Source organism: Myotis brandtii, unplaced genomic scaffold, assembly GCF_000412655.1.
Source record: "Myotis brandtii unplaced genomic scaffold, ASM41265v1 scaffold1026, whole genome shotgun sequence".
NCBI lineage: Eukaryota > Metazoa > Chordata > Mammalia > Chiroptera > Vespertilionidae > Myotis > Myotis brandtii.
This window is the reverse complement of record NW_005353435.1, coordinates 592,137-611,321: the sequence shown is the minus strand read 5'-3', so window position 1 is coordinate 611,321 and position 19,185 is coordinate 592,137. Positions and strand designations below refer to the sequence as shown.

Sequence of the window (19,185 nt, the reverse complement as noted above, 5' to 3'; positions counted from 1 at the left end):
CTTACCCCGCGGCCGGCAGGTGGGCGGCGGGAAGGGGCGGAGGGGAGAGTGGCATTGCCTGCTGGGCATTGTAGTCCCTCCGGGCCAGCTTCGGGGCCCGTTTCAGGTGGTGGGACTACGAATCCCAGCAAGCACCGCGCGGCGCAGACCTTCCGGTCTGGCTTCTGACGTCTTCCCACGTCACTGAATCGGAAGTTCTGGGCTTCGGTGGCATAGAAATGGGTACTGATGGGCGGGGTGGGCTGCGGCCCGGCAAGGGGAGCCCCGAGGGGGTGACAGCGGGCAAGGGGAACACCGAAGAGGTGTCAGCCACTCCTCCTGCCGCCGCCGCCTCGGCGTCCTGCCAGTACAGGTGCATCGAGTGCAACCAGGAGGCCAAGGAGCTGTATCGAGACTATAACCACGGGGTGCTGAAGATAACCATCTGCGTGAGTGGTCTGGAGTGGGGTTCCTCGGGGAGAAAACGGGGTGGCGAGATTTGGGGACCAACTGTACCAGCTTTTTAGGGTGATGAGAATCGAGTGTGAGGATCTTCAGCGGGCTGCTCGGCAGACCCGGCCGAAGTCTGTCTTACCTGTACTTGAATACCTGTCGTGACGGGGAACTCACTACCGCACACTGCTGTTCTCCTAGGGGTCAGTCACGTTTGCGGTTGAGACCTAACCCGGCGGACATGTATTGTAGGTGCTGTGCAGAGAAATTAAAAAGAGCAGATTAGGTCGACATTTGAGTTCACGCTAAAGCCGTTTTATTTTTAGATATTCTCCCTTTGATAGAAAAGTGTTAGCATTTGTACACTCCATAACCCATGTATAGGTTCTCTTCATATGAATGAGACTGGAAGACCAGAGATGCTACTTATTTTGTTTTTTTAATGTGTGTTTATTGATTTCAGAGAGGAAGGGAGAGGGAGAGATAGAAACATCTATACTAATAATCTATACTAATAAGAGGGTAATATGCTAATTAGACCAGACATCTTCTGGAGGTCCTTCCAGACAAAGCCACAGTGGCAGGGGCCGAGGCAGAAGTGGTTAGGGGCGACCAGGCAGGCAGGCGAACAGTTAGGGGCGACCAGGCCAGCAGGGGAGGCAGTTAGGGGCGACCAGGCTGGCAGGCAGGTGAGCAGTTAGGGGTCAGCGGTCCCGGATTGCAAGAGGAATGTCCAACTGCCAGGATCGGGCCTAACCCGGCAGTCGGACATCCCCCAAAGGGTCCCGGATTGGAGAGGGTGCAGGCCGGGCTGAGGGACCCCCCCCCCCAGCACGAATTTTGTGCACCGGGCCTTTAGTCAATGATGAAAGAGAATCATGGATCGGCTGCCTCCTGCACACCCCACACTGGGAATCGAGCCCTCAACCCCAGGCATGTGTCCTGACTGGGAATTGAACCGTGAACTCCTGGTTCACAGATGGACACTCAACCACTGAGCCACGCCTTGTACCACATTCTTTACCCAGTTGTAGCTCTCAGAAGCTCTGGGTGCGGAGTTACTTTTCTGAACGCTTTTCTCCAAATCATGTTTCAAGAACCACAAAGCTGGGGGCCATCTGGCCAACAGGCAACAGTTTATCAGTGAAAGTACATTACAAATGTATAACGATTCCTGCAAACTGAAAGTAGAATTTTCTGGGATACTTTCCTGCTAAAATCAGTCTTTAAATCAAACATCCTTTTAGCTTCTTAAATGTGAGATTAGAAAGTTAATGTTTCTAGCCTGGAAGATTATTTTTAGTCACTTCTGAAACCGTGTCTTGAATAGATGAACAGTTTGTGTTGGGATGGACGTGTATTTACATAAATGCTGGTGTGGCCTCAGTGCTGTGCAAGTCCGGAAGAGGCTCTGCTATTTTGAAACCCTTTTAAGATTTCAGAATGTCTGAATTTGCTTGTTCTAATATTGTTTTTGTATCATTTCAGAAATCCTGCCAGAAACCTGTAGACAAATACATCGAGTATGATCCTGTTATCATTTTGATTAATGCTATTTTGTGCAAAGCCCAGGCCTACAGGCATATTCTTTTCAATACTAAAATAAACGTAAGTTGTGACAGTTGTTTTCTTTTTAATTTCCTAACTTTACTTGGTGATGCTTTTGCATTTTAAAAGAATTAATTGTGAACAGAATGAAAGAACGTTTACCTACCCTGTCGGTCCCCGTTGGTATAAAGCGCTGCTTCCCCTGACTGGCTGCTGCTGTGTCTTTGACTCCCAGATGCACGGGAAACTCTGCATATTTTGCTTGCTTTGTGAAGCCTACCTGCGGTGGTGGCAGCTGCAAGATTCCAGCCAGAACACCGATCCCGACGACTTTATCAGATATGCCAAGGAGTGGGACTTCTATAGAATGTTTGCCATTGCTTCTCTGGGTAGGAACAGGCCATGCTTTCTTTCTTTTTTTTTTTTTTAAATTGATGTCAGAGCCCTAACCAGTTTGGCTCAGTGGATAGAGCGTCAGCCTGTGGACCGAAGGGTCCCAGGTTCGATTCCGGTCAAGGGCACGTACCTGGGTTGCGGGCACATCCCCAGTAGGGGGTGTGCAGGAGGCAGCTGATCCGATGTTTCTCTCTCATCGATGTTTCTAACTCTCTATCCCTCTCCCTTCCTCTCTGTAAAAAAATCAATAAAATGTATTTTTTTAAAAATTGATGTCAGAGAGGAAGGGAGCAGGAGAGAGAGAGAAACATCAATGATGAGAGAGAGTCATGGATCGGCTGCCCCCTGCACGCCCCACACTGGGGATGGACCCTGCAACCTGGTAATGCGCCCTGATGGGGAATCGAACCGTGACCTCGTTCATAGGTTGATGCTCAACCCTGAGCCACGGCTGGCCGGGCGTCACTTCCTCTCTGTAAAAAAATCAATAAAATATATTTTTTTAAAAATTGATGTCAGAGAGGAAGGGAGAAGGAGAGAGAGAGAAACATCAATGATGAGAGAGAGTCATGGATCGGCTGCCCCCTGCACGCCCCACACTGGGGATGGACCCTGCAACCCGGGCATGCGCCCTGATGGGGAATCGAACCGTGACCTCATGGTTCATAGGTCGATGCTCTACCACTGAGCCACGGCTGGCCGGGCGTCGTGCTTTCTATATTTAGTTAACTAGCACTTGTGCTTGTGATTAAAAATAAGGAGCATGGTCGGTTTGGCTCAGTGGTTAGAGCGGCAACCTGTGACCGAAGGGTCTCGGGTTCAATTTCAGGTCAAGAGCACATACCTCCGTTGCAGGTTTGATGCCCAGCCCTGGTCGGAGGCAACCAATCAATGCCTGGCTGGCTGGCTGCCTCTCTCTCTTTCTTTTCTCCCTCCCTTCCACTCTAAAAATCAATGGAAAAAAATATCCTCAGGGGAGGATTTAAAAAAAAAGAAAGAATTGTTGAGATATATTTCCAAAATTATACCAGCAGGATTTGACACAAAAGGCAAAAAAAAAATGAGAGAAAGGGGAAAAACAGTTGTTCTTGATAATACGTTGTACTTTGGGGTTGTGGTTTGCTCTCATGGGGATATGGTGTTTTGGGATTGGGACATTGGTTAAGATTTTTATTTCCCATTTCCTTCTTAGAACAAGCTGCCTTTTTTATTGGCATCTTTACCTTCCTATGGATAGAAGGAACCATTGCGACGAAAAAGAACCCCAACTTCGTCTTGCTGCTGAAGGCATTGCTGTTGTCCAGCTACGGGAAGCTCTTGCTGATCCCAGCTGTCATCTGGGAACATGAGTACACACCGCTGTGCTTGAGACTCATCAAACTATTTGTCCTCACATCAAATTTTCAGGCAATCAGAGGTACGTCTGTCTTCTCAGCTTTCCACGATATAAAAGCTTCTAGGCTTTGCCCGGCCAGTGTTGTTCAGTGGTTGAGCTTTGACCTATGAACCAGGAGGTCACGGTTCGATTTCCTGTCAGGGCACATGCCCGGGTTATGGGTTCAGTCCCCAGTAGGGGTTGTGCGGGCGGCAGCCAATCAATGATTCTCATCACTGATGTTTCTATCTCTCTCCCCCTCTCCCTTCCTCTCTGAGATCAGTAAAAATATACGTTTTTAAAGAGCTATAGCCTTTTATTTCTAGATCACAGTTTTTATATGATCTGTTAAATGCTGGAAATCTTCATAGAATGATGACAACGCCTACCATTTGTATAGTGCGTTCTACGTAGCACGTATTCAGTATGTGTTCAGTTTCACCACATGGTACATATAGTTTTCAGAATGTTTTCCTATGCGTTGCCCGGAGGTCACGGTTCGATTTCCTGTCAGGGCACATGCCCGGGTTATGGGTTCAGTCCCCAGTAGGGGTTGTGCGGGCGGCAGCCAATCAATGATTCTCATCACTGATGTTTCTATCTCTCTCTCCCTCTCCCTTCCTCTCTGAGATCAGTAAAAATAGACGTTTTTAAAAAGCTATAGCCTTTTATTTCTAGATCACAGTTTTTATATGACCTGTTAAACGCTGGAAATCTTTATAGAATGATGACAATGCCTACCATTTCTATAGTGCGGTCTACATAGCACGTATTCAGTATGTGTTCAATTTCACCACATGGTACATGCAGTTTTCAGAACGTTTTCCTATGCGTTGCCTCTGTCCTGTGGGGTTAGCAGGGCAGCCATTGTTATCTCCACTTTATGAATGACTTGCCCAGATTTGCATGGTCAGGCAGCCGTCGAGCAAGGACAATTCCTGCTAAACCGAAGGGAGAGAGAAGTCACTCTGTGTGTCTTGTGAAAAGTGCTCTTTTAAATGAGCTATTTGCCGTAACCGGTTTGGCTCAGTGGATAGAGCGTCGGCCTATGGACTGAAAGGTCCCAGGTTCGATTCCGGTCAAGGGCATGTACCTTGGTTGCGGGCACATCTCCAGTAGGGAGTGTGCAGGAGGCAGCTGATCGATGTTTCTCTCTCATCGATGTTTCTAACTCTCTATCTCTCTCCCTTCCTCTCTGTAAAAATCAATAAAATATATTTTTTTAAAATAAATAAATAAAATAAATGAGTTTCTCTATCATCGATGTTTCTAACTCTCTATCCCTCTCCCTTCCTCTCTGTAAAAAAATCAATAAAATATATTTTTTTAAAATAAATAAATAAAATAAATGAGCTATTACCTGATACTTTTTATCATAGTGCTTATCATCTTGTCACCTGTAAAACCAAAAGTACACATTTTTTCTTCTATTTCCTTGATGACCTTAGAATCTGTATTTTCTTTTCCCTTTTAATTTTAATGGGAATCTGTGTCTTGATTTCAGGAGTATTTTTGTTATGAGCCGCTGCTTTGGTTCTCTCAAAAGGTTTGCAGCTGGGAAAGGGGGAGTAGGTAGCAGCATAAGTTAATAAGAACAAATAAGAGTTTTTCTAAAAACAGCTTCACCAAACGATCCCCTTCATACCCCGTAATCTACGTCTCACGTAATAATGACAAGGTCACGTCATTCCACTCGGAAAACTTACCCGTGTCGTGCGCCTTTGCTTCTGCAGTGACGCTCAACACCCGCCGCAAGCTGTCCTTCGTGGCCATCGTGTGCGGGCTGCTGGCGGAGAGCGCCATGGTCCACTTCTTCAGGAGGATGGAGTGGGACATCGGAAGCGACTGCGCCGGCTACAAGTCGCAAGACTTCTGAGGAGGTACAACACTCACACAGGCGTCCCTCCCCAGGCAGACAGATGTCACCGTGACTAAGGAGGCCCTTACGGGACCCCCCCCACACACACACACACACACACACGATTGCCTCCAGGGCGTTAGGGCGTGCCTCACGGGGCCCTTCACTGCTGTCATCTTCAGTGACATCCACATCTGAGCCCTGTCCTCACAATTTCCCTGACTCCCCGGTCCCACTAACTCCTGCGAGGACCTCAGACTCAGAAGTCAGTCGGTCCCAGCGACACCTTCCCCCACCCTTTCCAACCATCTGCTCCCTCCCTCCCACCCCCAGGGCCCAGGGCCCAGCAGGGCAGCAGCCCTGTGTCCCGGATCTTGTGGGGCTGCCCCCATGGTGGACACTGTGCCCCCACTATGACTTCCGGTGAGAAAAATAAGGTCACCTGTCTTTGACAGCCCTTTATCCTCCATTACATTAGCTCGTGTCTTATCCCTGTTCATGTCTTACATTACAATTCCCCGTGTTTGTGCCTGACTCCCTCAAACCAGGTCAAGTTCGGTGCCCAGAGAGTCCAGGCCCGGGTTACTCTGCCTCCCATAGAACAGGGCCTGCCCTAGTAAGTGTTTATTGATATCATTTCAGCAGAACGTGCTGTTCCAAATGCTTCTTTTATATCCACAGTTTTATTCTTTACTACTTGTGGCATGGCCAGCTCCATCTGAAAAAGAGAAGACATAAATACAACCGAACTCCTCATTCCTGTTGAGTAAAGTGAACCCAAGATTTAGATAGACTGCCTGGAAAGAAAGCGATGGTCATGGCATTCGAAACCCCAACCCTGCCACCCCTCAGCCCTCACCCCACCTACAGGAGACAACAAAACCACATGCACGGTCAGACTCGCACAGGAACCTCACACACACACACACACACGGAATTGCTGCAGGACTGAGGGGCGCCAGCGAAGACTGACACGTTGTAGACACTGCAGGTAAGCATTTAAATGAAGAGAGGAACATGCATTCAGATTCATAAAAATCTGTCTCATTCCTATCTGCATGCTTGTATCTTTTCATTTAAATGTATGCTACTGACTTTAAATAACATATTTAAAATAATACTTTGTATTCTTATAACTTCTCTCTTAATAAAGTCAGAAAAAAACTAAGCTTTTGTCAATCTCCAATTCAGTATCTTTCCCTGTAAGTTACCTTGCAGATTACCTGACCCAGAAATAACTAACTAAAAACAGCTGAACTGTACACTTTACAGGAATGGATTCTACCTCAGTGAAGCTGTTACTAAATAAGTGTTACCTCTCCCCTTTTCTCTCTTCCTGTCTCACTCATTTGTTCTTTCACTCATTATCTATTCATTAAACAGATACTACTGAGCACCCACTGTCAGTGTGTCAGACCCTGGGATGCAGGGGCGAGGAAGGCCTGGCCCTGTGTGTAGTGACGGGTTTAGAGAGGAGGGTAGCTAACTGCAGTCCCGTGGGATGAGTGCTGTGAAGGGTAAGTAAGGGTCCTAGAGTAGGAACCTTCCGAGAGGAGCGGGGACGGCAGGAACCTCCCGGTATCCCCGGGAGAGGAGCAGTGCACCCCGAGTCCTGAGGGCGGAGCGGGGGACGTGTGCACGGAGCTGCGTACACAGCACGGCGGGCAGGGCGGCATCGGTCGTGTTTTCAGTGGTTCCAGGAACTCGTGTGAAGGTCAGACTGTGAAGGGCTCCTTCCAGGAGTTGTCATTGACCCCCGAGGACAATGAAACCAACAGTTAAAGAGAAGAATCCCAAGTGAGAATAAAACAAAACCACCGGGGCAGCATCCCAGAGCAGCCACTTGGTGGCGGTGCTTGTACTTAGAACAATGTCTGTTTTCCAAGCCTCCCTCCCCCCCAAATTGGGATGTGGCCTACTGACAACAAACAAGGCATTTCTATGGAAAACCACTTGAAGCTATAAAAATTAAACCAATCTCTTGTATTTATTTATTTATTTAATATTTTATTGATTTTTTACAGAGAGGAAGGGAGAGGGTCAGAGAGTTAGAAACATCGATGAGAGAGAAACGTTGATCAGCTGCCTCCCGCACACCCCCCACTGGGGATGTGCCCGCAACCAAGGTACATGCCCTTGACCGGAATCGAACCCGGGACCCTTCAGTCCGCAGGCCGACGCTCTATCCACTGAGCCAAACCGGTTAGGGATGTATTTATTTTTTTAAAGTAGGTTTTTATTGATTTCAGAGAGAGGAAGGGAGAGTGAGAGAGAGAAACATCAGTGATGAGAATCACTGATCAGCTGCCTCCTGCACGCCCCACACTGGGGATCAAGCCCGCTACCCATGTGCCCTGACTGGGAATGGAACCGTGACCTCCTGATTCATGGGTGGGCACTGAGCCACACCAGCCAAGCTAAATCCCTCTTAGATATCCCATAGACTGAAGAGCACCTGCATTCGGTGGGCAGTCACGGATCAGACTGTGGCTACACTGTCAGCGCCCCCTGGTGGAGCCAGGGAGCCAGCAAGCAGCGCTCAATGTGAGAGCCCTATGTAAGACGTGAATGAGGCCCATGAGAAGCGGACAAGGGGTCTTTTGTTCAAAGGTTCTCTATCCCTGTCTGAAGCCCTTTGAGCTAAATTTGGAGGAAAACGTCATGGTGTACATAGGAGCCAAAGAGAGAATATTTTTAGATATTTACAAGACAAAAAAAAGATGAAAACATTTTTAAAGTATTTTTATTTATTTTTAAAATACGTTTTTATTGATTTCAGAGAGGAAGCGAAAGGGAGAGAGAGAAACATCAGTGATGAGAGAGAATCATGGATCGGCTGCCTCCTGCACGCCCCCTACTGGGGATCAAGCCCGCAACCCCAGGCATGTGCCCTGACCGGGAATCAAACTGTGACCTCCTGGTTCAGAGGTTGACATTCAACCACTGAGCTAAAAAGTAGTTTTTAAATCATAGTCTTATATGAAGAAACTAAAGCTTAGGATGCCTAAGGGATTTACTCACGGTCACGCAAGGATATAGTGGCAACATTGGGACTAAAACCTTGGCCTCTACGCCTGGTCTAATGGGGGACCAACCCCTGGAACTATGTTGGTCTGCATGCCTCGTCTAGTGGGGGATTCCTATTTTCCCTTGTTAAGAAAGGGGATAACTTACTGTTCGTAAAACACAGAAGAATAAAGAAAAAGAGGAATTAAATAAGTAGGGGCCTAGCCGGCGTGGCTCAGTGCTTGAGCTTCAACCTATGAACCAGGAGATCACAGTTCAATTCCCGGTCAGGGCACAGGCCCGGGTTGCGGGCTCGATCCCCAGTGTGGGGCGTGCAGGAGGCAGCCCATCTCATCTCATCGTTGATGTTTCTCTCTCCCTCTTCCTTTCTGAAATCAATAAAAAATTTTTTTAAAAAAAATAGGCCCAATTCAGTAGGTCCAGGCAGGCTGGAGATGGTGTGGCCTTCTCTCTTTTTTTGTTAATCCTCACCCAAAGACATCTTTCCACTGATTTTTAGAGAGAGGGGAAGGGAGGGGGAGAGAAACATCGATGTGAAAGAAACACATCAATGGCTTGCCTCCTGCACGTGCCCCAACCAGGGCCAGGGATCCAGCCTGCAACCGAGGTACACACCCTTGACCAGAATCGAACCTGTGACCCTTCGGTCTGCAGGCCGACACTCTATCCACTGAGCCAACCTGACTAGGGCTGGTCTTACCACTTTCGATTTCTTGTCCCCACTGGACAGTATGTCAGGTACTGAAAGCCACCCCCCACGGAGCTGCTCCTTTCAACGCAGGAAATGAACAGGAACGCGCTTCCTCCCAGCACCTCGCCCAGTTCCCGACGCAGGGCCCCGCACACACAGGCCGCCAGCACGCGTTCCCGAGGAGTTCCACGTCCCCTCTCTGCCATGAGGTGCCAAAAAGCAATCTTCACCCCAAAAGGAAGAAGAAGAGCAGGGGGTTAGAGTATTAAAGGCCCAATAGGCCCCAGCCCGTTTGACTCAATGGATACAGCATCAGCCTGCAGACTGAAAGGTCCTGGGTTCCATTCCGGTCAAGGGCACATACCTCAATTGCAGGCTCCTTCCCCCCCAGCCTGGCCCTGGTCTGATGTGTTTCTCTCGCATCAATTTTTCTCTCTGTCTTTCCCTCTCTCTTCCACTCTCTCTAAAAACAATGGAAAAATATCCTCGAGTGAGGATGAACCAAAAAAAAAAAAAAAAAGGCCGAGCAGCCCTGAGACCTCCCTGCGAACGATCCACTGTGGACAGTGGACACACAGGTCCGAGAAGCAGCCGACGGGGGAGCAGAGCTGCTTTCAAACTCTTCGTGGCAAGAAAACAGACTGTCATTTCCTCCCCGTTTTTGATTAGATTCAGTGCATTCCAGCCAGGAAAGTGGATTCTGATTTCAGGCCAAAATAAGACACCACCACAGAGTTCAACGAACATATTTGATCCTCATTTTAATCTACAAAGTGTAACGTGTTCATAGAGGCTTTGAATAAATAGATTAAGGCTCGAGGTGATCTCTGTTCTGAGTGAAGAGGGGGGTCCGCTTTCTCACATCCCAGTGAACATCCAGGATCTTTCCAAACAGAAACGTCTGCCCTCCACCCCCACAGCGCGTGACACGAGACAGGAGCCCAGTTCCCCCTCAGCAGACCCTCCCGCCTCCTCCTTCCTCTGACGGGCACAGAGCGAGACGAATTTCCACAAGAGTATGTAGTGGCCGGTGCGACCTGCCATGCTTGCTTTGTCAGTCACGAGCTGTCGCTGAGTCACCCGACGGTCAGTGACACAGCCGACAGAGAAATAAAACTCCGCCAAGAGGCTCAGAAGCTCCTGAAACAGCAGAAGAGGCTGCCAAAGAGGCCGGGAAGGAAGGAAGGGTGCCGTGAAGTGTCAGTTCCAATACATCGCTCGCCGGCGAACCCCACGAGCCCCGCAACGGAGGGTGCGGACCATCCGCCAGCTGTCAGGCCTCCGCAGCTCGGAGTCCTCTCACAGGAAACGCCGTGAGCATCTTCGCTGGGACCCTCCGTCACATTCTCGCTCCGAGTCCTGGCAGGAGTGGCCCGTCCCCGGGTGTCAAGGATGCCGCCGGGCACCACCTAACCACCTGAGCAGAAACTCCGCCATCAACAGAGACGGCCACCAGGTGCCCCTGCCTACGGAACTGGCCACTGGTCCCAGGTGCCTGGGGACCTCCCTCAACGCAGGCAGGAGCAGAGGCGCCTCCTTGCCAGAGAAGCAAAATGCTGGCCCTGGGCCCAGGACGGGCGGGTCCCTCCAGAGACCCTCTTAGATGGACTCCAGAATCCAGTCGCTGCCGGAGAGGGGGCCTTTGGGCAGGGCCGGGTCCCTCGGGTCCCTGGGCGGGCCCCGCTGCCTCCCGTCAAGGAGCAAGCTGGGCTCCTGGAAGAACTCCTCCTCCTCCTCGAAGAAGCCGTTCTCCAGGGCGTAGGTGCCGTCGGGGCTGGAGGCCGCCTGGCACGCCCCCTTGTATTCCTGGATGGACTCGTAGAGGCTGTACAGCTGGCAGAGCAAGGACATGTCCAGCTGTCGGAGGCCGACCTTGGGAGACGGGGCGGGAGGGAGGGGAAGAAAGGAGACGTCAGTTCTGGAGGCTCACGTCAGGGGGAACCTCAGCCCCGGGTCTGGGCCTGCTCGGCCAGCACACGCCTCCCTCCCGCACCGACGGCTCCGAGCAGCGCCGGCATGGCCAGGGTTGAGACACCGGAACTGTGTGATGCCCACGCCTCACACTTAACTCCGTGAGGCAGGGAAGGGTCACGCCTGTGGAATTTACCCGGCACGCCCTGCACTGCACGGGCCGGTGGCCCCGCTGGCTGCACTCTGGATGCGGAAGCAGATACAGTGTGTCCTGACCTCTTGCTATGATCAGAGTCAGAGAAGCCCCTGCGATAGTCACTGTCAGCTCCCTGGGGCAGCACAAAGAAGAAGGGAGAGGGAGAGAGAGGGAGAGAGAGCCATCAACGATGAGAGAGAATCCTGGATCAGCTGCCTCCTGCACGCCCCCCACTGGGGATGGAGCCCTCAACCCGGGCATGTGCCCTGACCGGGAATCAAACCGTGACCTCCTGGTTCATAGGTCGACCGACGCTCAACCACTGAGCCACGCCGGTGTAACCATTGCACATACAAATCTACTTTCTTAAACACCTTTTCAATAATTTGAAGATGTTGTTCACTCTACCCGGCTTCCCCCTGAGAAAAAGCATCCGTCCTCTCCAGCGAATACCCTCGGGCCCTCCGGCTGTTCGAGAGGGCGTTCTGGTCTGTTCCCCGTCCAGCCCTGCCCTCTGGACTCTCTCCAGCTTCCCGGAGTCCTCCCTCTCCAGTGTCCGGGTGAGAACACGATGAGTCAGCCTGTCCTGTCTAGGACTGATGACAAGGAACATAAACTTTGATAACGTAAGTCTCACCCTCCCAGAGTCACACCAACATCTGCTCAAATGACAGGAAAGCCCTGGCTGGTGTGGCTCGGTTGGCCAGAGCATCGTCACGTACACCAAAAGGTCGCCGGTTCGATGCCCAATCAGGGCACATACCCAGGTTTGGGGTTGGATGTTTGATCCATGGCTGGGATGCATTCAGGAAGCAACTGATGTCTCTCTCACCCCATCCCTCCCTCCAAAAAAAAAAAATCAACAAAAAAAATATATATTAAAAGTCATAGAAAATATTCATCTGGAAGATCTCTCTCCTGAGTCACTCGGTTGGCAGTAGGTCACCTGGGGGATCCCAAGGCAGTTCCCGGCTGGGAATGAACGGTGGACAAGACAGAAGGGGGGGTCATGCCATCGGCCCGCGCTGACCATCACCCTCCCAGGCCTGGGCTCATGGCTCTGCAGCCCTCGCCGGGTTTCAGAGGCTCTGACTCCCCAGGCTTTTCCCTTTAGGTGCCATTGCCAGGGTGTCCCCGGCCTGGGAGACTGACCGGGCCGGAGAGGGAACCTGCCTGTCCCTGTTGCCTGCAGCCGCCGCTGACTCACAAGGCTGCCCGTCACCGGGCGGAGCGCTGGCCTAGAAACGGAGGCCTGACCCGCCTAGGAGTGCGGCTGGCCTGGCTCACACCTACCACCCAACCCAGCAGATGCCAAGCCTTCAGGCGGACTGAGCAGGGCCTCGAACACACACACACACACACACACACACACACAGGCACACACGCACACGCACGCACTCCACGCCCACACACAGCCCAGCGTCCCTGCTTCTCCAGGCACTAAACTTCCTTCCATTTCCCAGAAACCCTCCCGAAGAGCTAGGACACGAGGTGAGTAGCTGCAGGGACAAACCTAGCCTCCCAGCCAGGACTCGCCGGCCTCGGCTGTGGGTGTTTAGACGCTCGCCTGTGAATTTTCCAGAGGGAAGCTGGGAATCCCCAGGTGGCATTCTGTAACCTGCTGTCCCATAACTGCACCTCGTGCAATGGGTCAGGCTGAGACCCCCCCCCACACACACACACACACCTGGACTGTCCCCCACCTGTCCCCACTGCACCTCTCAAAGCCTCCTTCCTGCCCGGCCGGCGTGGCTCAGTGGTTGAGCGTCGACCCATGAACCAGGAGGTCACAGTTCGATTCCCGATCAGGGCATATGCCCGGGGTGCAGGCTCCATCCCCAGTGTGGGGCCTGCAGGAGGCAGCCGATCCATGATTCCCTCTCCTCACTGATGTTTCTCTCTCTTTCTCCCTTCCTCTCTGAAATCAATAGAAATATATTGAAAAGAAAAAACACCTTTTGCCAAATGGGAGCAGAAGACACAAAACCAGGTCCCCTCCCAAGTGCAGATGGGAGCGAGGCATGTGCGCTGGGAGAGCCTCCAGCAGGCGGGCCCAGCATCAGCCTCTACGCTGAAGGGCGAGGGTCGGGAGCCTGGGGGAGGACGGGGGGCCCTGGGAAGGGGACAGGAGGACCACCCACGAGCACTACACTGCAGGGTCCGCTTCAGGACAGGCTAACATCCCGCACAAGAAAGAAATCCTTGTCCATTCAGGAAAAAGTGGTGGGGGAGGGGCGCCCACTAACTCCCACCACTGTCCCCAATCTGCCAGCACAGGGGGCCTGTCGTCCCCACACGTCCCTGGAGGCCGGCTGATCTAATTCACAGCTGGATTCAGGAAATAACTCCTTTTTTTTTTCTTGTATGTTTGTTTGGTTAATCCTCACCCAAGGATATTTTCCCTCTGATTTTTAGAGAGCGTGGGAGGGAGGGGAAGAGACAGAGAGACACATCCATGTGAGAGGACATCGATTGGCTGCCTCCCCCACGCGCCTGGACCAAGGCCGGGGAGGAGCCTGCAACAGAGGGACTTGCCCTTGACCGGAATCAAACCCGGGACTCTTGCGTCCATGGACCAACGCTCTATCTAATAAGCCAAACCACCTAGGGCAGAAAAAAGATTTTTTTTTTTTTTTTGAAAGCACACCTTGAAAAAATTCCAGAATTCTCAGACCCTGTGATTTGCTCCTCGTTCTAGACCTTCGAGACAAGAACAGTCTGCTCACGCCCAGTGCTGCTGGGAAGGGCCAACAGGATGTCTCCCTCCCTCCGTCCAGGCTGCCTGCTTCCCTCCTAATCGTTTCCTTGTCTTTCCCACAGAGCGCCCTGCACCCGCCCGCACACACAGGTGTTCACCAGCCCCGACATCCACAGTGCGGCCCAGCCCGACCCTCCGAATGGCTTCCACTATTCACAATAGGCCGGCTGCATAGACTCGCCTCAGACAGGGCGGGGCTCCCAGCGGCGTTTCTGGTCACCCGGCTTCTGAATGACTTTGGAGGGTGTCATTGGGGAGGAAGTTCTTCCTAGCATTCATACAGTGACAACAGAACCATTACCATGAAGAAACAAGGCTCAAACCTAACCGGTTTGGCTCAGTGGATAGCGTGTCGGCCTGCGGACTGAAAGGTCCCAGGTTCGATTCCGGTCAAGGGCATGGACCTTGGGTGCGGGCACATCCCCAGTGGGAGGTGTGCAGGAGGCAGCTGATCGATGCTTCTCTCTCATCGATGTTCCTAACTCTCTATCCCTCTCCCTTCCTCTCTGTAAAAAATCAATAAAATATTTAAAAAAAAAAAAGAAAGAAAGAAAGAAAGAAACAAGGTTCAGAAGATTTTCGAAAGGAAGCTTCCAAAGTTAAAGTTTCGTTTACTCACAACGAAGTAGCACGAAAAACTTTCGGGTAATTTTTAGCAATAAAAATTGTATTAAAAGAAAAAGTCTGTTTTACTGAAGAAACTAAAAATAAAAGTTGGGCCCGGCCAGTGTGGCTCAGTGGCTGAGCACCGACCTATGAACCAGGAGGTCACGGTTGGTTCAATTCCCGGTCAGGACACATGCCCGGGTTTCGGGCTCCATCCCCAGTAGGGGTCGTGCAGGAGGCGGCCCATCAATGATTCTCTCTCACCCTTGATGTTTCTATCTCTCTTCCTCTCTCTCTCTCCCTTCCTCTCTGCAAGCCATAACAATATATTTTTAAAAATACTGCCCAGCTTTTAACCAGCTCACTAGCTCCCCTCGAGGGATTGGTTGTCGAGAGGACAATCTGGGCTGTACACACATTTGTGATCAATGCCCTTGTTTCTGGGGGGCAGGCGTGGACTGTTAAGGTGAGGGACTGAAGCTCTGAGGGGTTGCGGCCATGGCAGAGCGGGCACTGGGCTAGACCCGCAAGACTCCCTCCACCCAGTGCCCTCTTGCCAGCCTGTGCTGCCCGCACAGACCACACTGCCAGCCGTGGTAGAGCAAGCCGCTGAGGTCACAGGTGGCTTTTATTGGGGGCTTTTTCTGAGATTTCTAGACGTTCCGCTATGAATGTGTATTCACTGACAACAGGAGGACACGTGACGTGATCTGTTTGCAATGCAACGTGTGAGTCAGCACTTACGGACGCTTAGACATGACGTGGTCAATGCCCCAAATCTAATCGAGTTGTCTCGCGAGGATCCGCAGGGCCGGAATGGAAGCAAGCGGTGACCTAACAGATGGTAACCTGATTTCCGAATAAAAGATGTGTTGACAGAAGGACTCTGACCTGCATACTATTTAGAAAAGGAGAAGCAGGCCTCCCAGCTCCCCCGTGGGCTGTGGTTCTGTCTCCTGCGAGACCTTCCCCTCCCCTGGGCTGGTGCTACGCGACCAGCTTCACCTCCTGCCAATGCCTTAGTGTCGCCAAGCTGAGGACTAGGCCCGTGGTCAGCAAACTCATTAGTCAACAGCCAAATATCATCAGTACAACGATTGAAATTTCTTCTGAGAGCCAAATTTTTTAAACTGAAACTATATAGGTAGGTATATTTGTTATTAACTTAATTAGGGTACTCCTAAGGCTTAGGAAGAGCCACACTCAAGGGGCCAAAGAGCCTCATGTGGCTCGCGAGCCGCAGTTTGCCGACCACGGGACTAGACTGTGAAGAGCAATGGTCACCCACAGGCAGGAAAGAGACCAGGTTGCACGCCTGCACCCCCAGATTAAGCCAGACCCGAAGCTCACCCCACCTCTGCACCTCCCAGAAATGCCTCTGGCTAGGGAAGGAGGTCCGAATTGGGTTTTCTTTTTTTTTTTTTTAAATATGTTTATTGATTTCAGAGAGGAAGGGAGAGGGAGAGAGATAGAAACATCAATGATGAGAGAGAGTCATTGACTGGCTGCCCCTGCACACCCCCTACTGGGGATCGAGCCCTCGCAACCCAGGCATGTGCCCTGACCGGGAATTGAACCAACCGTGACCTTCTGGTTCATAGGTCGCCGCTCAACCACTGAGCCACACCGGCCGGGCATGCTCATTCTTTTAAATCTTTGCTGGTCCGTTACATGACACCTCATGGTTTTGATTTGCAAACCTGTGGTTTTTATAAGGGATGTTAAATAGCTTGTCATTTCGCTTTAACGTTGGGGAACGTGGCTGTGTTACCTCCAATTCTGAGTACAGTCAACAACCTCATAAAACACCCTCTTTTCACGGTCTAGCCTCCACACGCATTTCTGTAATCTTCTGCAGCCGGGCCTCTCCGGGCTGGGGCCCTGGCGTCCGCAGGGGTCACCCCTCCCCTGGAGTCACCCTGGTCAGAGGGCAGAACAGAGGCCCTCCCTTCTCCACCCTGACCCCAGTCAGGGACAGCCCTCCCTCGCCGATCCTTGAAGACAGGATGCTCATGCCTGCAAAACTAGGCCAGCGCCCAGCTCTGAGGGCAGTCAAGGAGTGAACAGAAAGTACTCGTAAAAACTGAAAAGACGCCCTTGCCGGTTTGGCTCCGTGGGAGTGGACAGAGCGTCGGCCTACGGACTGAAGGGTCCCGGGTTCGATTCCCGGTCAGGGCTCGATCCCCAGCAAGGGGGGTGCAGGAGGCAGCTGATCATGGATGTTTGTCTCTCTCTCCCTTCCTCTATGAAATCAATAAAAATATATCTTAAAAAAACGGAAAGGCCGCCCATCTTAAAAATGCCTGTGGAACCCCAAGGAAGACCACGGGGTTTTCCGTCTCCAAGGTTCTTGGGGGGGAGAATAAACATCTGTGTTCACTGTCCGTGAAGGAATGAGCCGCAGGAGAGAAGGAGCAACCGGAGGAGCCCTGCCTGCTTATCACCTGGAAACATCTGGAACATGTGGGCAAGGAATGGGGTGACTAGGAGGCCGGGGCTCCGGAGGAGGAAGTGGGGCGAGCGGGGTGAGTATCTGATGCCGCCAGGCCCGGGGCTGGCTTCCTGTGCACGGGGCTGTGGTCTGTCCTGAGCATAATTTCACTTTCACACCGGGGTCTGGAGTCTCCGTGCAGTTAGGAGGGCCTCCCAGGAGCGAAAGGGCAAAGCTTCCTGTGGGAGTGAGGTGCACCAGGCTGTGCCTTCTCCCCAAGCCCGCCCAGGGCACCCCTGCCCACCTGGCCTCTAAAGTCTACAGTCGAGCCCGGCCTGCGTGGCTCAGTGCTTGAGCATCAACCTATGAACCAGGAGGTTCCGGCACAGGCCCGGGCTCCATCCCCAGTGTGGGGCATGCAGGAGGCAGCCGATCCAGGATTCTCCCTCTTCATTGATGTTTCTGTCTCTCTCACCCTCACTGAAATCAATAAAAACATATATTAAAAAAACAACTATAGCCCTAGCTGGTTTAGCTCAAGTGGATAGAGTGTTGGCCTACGGACTGAAGGGTCCCAGGTTCGATTCCAGTCAAGGGCACATGCCCAGGTTGTGGGCTCGATCCCCAGTAGGGGCTGTGCAGGAGGCAGCCCATCAATGATTCTCCCTCGTCATTAATGTTTCTATTTCTCTCTCTCCCTTCTCCTCTCCTCTCTGAAATCAATAAAAAGAACCATAAAAGACATAAAAAAAACAACAACTATAAAATAGACTTTGAGTGTCTATCACCTGGAGATGAGGCACAGACAGCACCGACATTGTGCTTTACCCAGGAGGCACCCCAAAATACTGACAGGATCCTCTCTAGGCGCTAGGACTGTGAGCAGTTTTGAATTGCTTTGCTCCGCTGCACTTTCCATAAAAAGCCGACGTCACCTCTGATTCCTTTTCATCACCTTCCCCGACTCTGAATATTGAATCAGCAATGCCTGCAGATTCTGCTTCAGCGAAGGGTCTCCCGTCAGGTTCTTGTCCCACGTTCGCGGGTCCCCCACCGGCTGGAGGCTCTCACCTCCTCCGTGCACACCTGCGGCATCTCTCGCTCGCTCCCTCCTACACCTGCCGTCAAACCCCAACTCTGTGCCATCTCCTGCTTCAACACCTCCCTGGCTATGTGAGGCTGAGCCAACCTTGGCCCAGGTCCCAGCGCCTCTGGGGCTCACGTGCCTCCCCATGCTGTTCCGGGGTGTGGAGGAGGGTGGGGGGGGAACAATCCGTTCCTGCTCGCTGCCATGGCCTTTCCCATGTGAAAAGCCTGTCGCCAGAAGACATTTCTCCATGGATTTTTAGAGAGAGTGGAAGGGAGGGGGAGGCACAGAGAGAGAAACATCCACTGGTGGCTTCCCGCACACGCCCCAACCAGGGCCAGGGATGGAGCCCGCCACCCAAGTATGCGCCCTTGACCAGAATCGAATCTGGGACCCTTCGCTCTGAGGGCCGACGCGCTACCCACTGAGCAATCCGGTCAGGGCTAAAAAACAACAACATGGGGATTCATCACATTCTGCCATGAATTCTAGCTGCATCCCTCGACACAGATGTGACCTCAGGCCTTCAGATGATGTGGATCAACGCACTATTCTGCAAATAATTCCATTCTTATCTCGCAAGCCGCTCCCCTAAGGGAGCCTAGGCCTGAGGTGACTGCTCGGCCGCCTCAGCCCCAAGTTAGCAAATCTCTTAAAAAAAAGCCAAAACACCACGGGGACTTTCAAAGACCTCGTGGCCTGTTTCTAAAGCCCCCTCTTCTCTTTATCTCAGCCAACTATCAGACAGACAGACAGACCTACCATCTCAGCCAAGTATCAGACAGACAGACCTACAGTGCTGTTTATTTTCCTTGTGCTTCAAAGAGACTTAGAGAGAGCCCTGGCCCCAGGCACAATGACAAGGTTGG

At 51.7% G+C, this 19,185-nt stretch overlaps 2 protein-coding genes across 3 annotated transcripts; one reads left to right on the top strand and one right to left on the bottom strand.

Annotated features, from left to right (window-relative positions):
- Nucleotides 1-162: 162 nt before the first annotated feature.
- On the top strand, nucleotides 163-6,777 carry ARV1 (ARV1 homolog, fatty acid homeostasis modulator). 2 transcript variants are annotated; one of them, XM_014535836.1, is made up of 7 exons: nucleotides 172-257; nucleotides 288-428; nucleotides 1,921-2,040; nucleotides 2,216-2,369; nucleotides 3,569-3,793; nucleotides 5,485-5,631; nucleotides 6,291-6,777. In XM_014535836.1, exons 1-6 carry the CDS (start codon nucleotides 219-221, stop codon nucleotides 5,625-5,627), a joined length of 822 nt encoding a protein of 273 aa, XP_014391322.1. In that variant the 5' UTR covers nucleotides 172-218; the 3' UTR covers nucleotides 5,628-5,631; nucleotides 6,291-6,777. The 2 variants fall into 2 exon arrangements, with proteins under 2 accessions (XP_005856425.1, XP_014391322.1); XM_005856363.2 differs by having other exon boundaries at nucleotides 163-428.
- Nucleotides 6,778-10,069: 3,292 nt separating this feature from the next.
- Nucleotides 10,070-18,339, bottom strand: FAM89A (family with sequence similarity 89, member A). The gene is made up of 2 exons (XM_014535824.1): nucleotides 18,301-18,339; nucleotides 10,070-11,199 (listed from the first exon to the last, which is right to left on the bottom strand). Exons 1-2 carry the CDS (start codon nucleotides 18,322-18,324, stop codon nucleotides 10,927-10,929), a joined length of 297 nt encoding a protein of 98 aa, XP_014391310.1. The 5' UTR covers nucleotides 18,325-18,339; the 3' UTR covers nucleotides 10,070-10,926.
- Nucleotides 18,340-19,185: the final 846 nt, after the last annotated feature.

What these genes read in the sequence shown, in the direction of transcription:
- FAM89A (XM_014535824.1), bottom strand. Translation starts at nt 18,324, where the DNA reads ATGCCGCAGGTGTGCACGGAGGAG. An exon ending in CGCAGGTGTGCACGGAGGAG is followed by an intron (nt 11,200 to 18,300) that starts GTGAGAGCCTCC and finishes CCGTCTCCCAAG; the next exon opens with GTCGGCCTCCGACAGCTGGA.
- ARV1 (XM_005856363.2), top strand. Translation starts at nt 219, where the DNA reads ATGGGTACTGATGGGCGGGGTGGGCTGCGGCCCGGCAAGGGGAGCCCC. An exon ending in TGCTGAAGATAACCATCTGC is followed by an intron (nt 429 to 1,920) that starts GTGAGTGGTCTG and finishes GTATCATTTCAG; the next exon opens with AAATCCTGCCAGAAACCTGT. An exon ending in AAATTTTCAGGCAATCAGAG is followed by an intron (nt 3,794 to 5,484) that starts GTACGTCTGTCT and finishes TTGCTTCTGCAG; the next exon opens with TGACGCTCAACACCCGCCGC.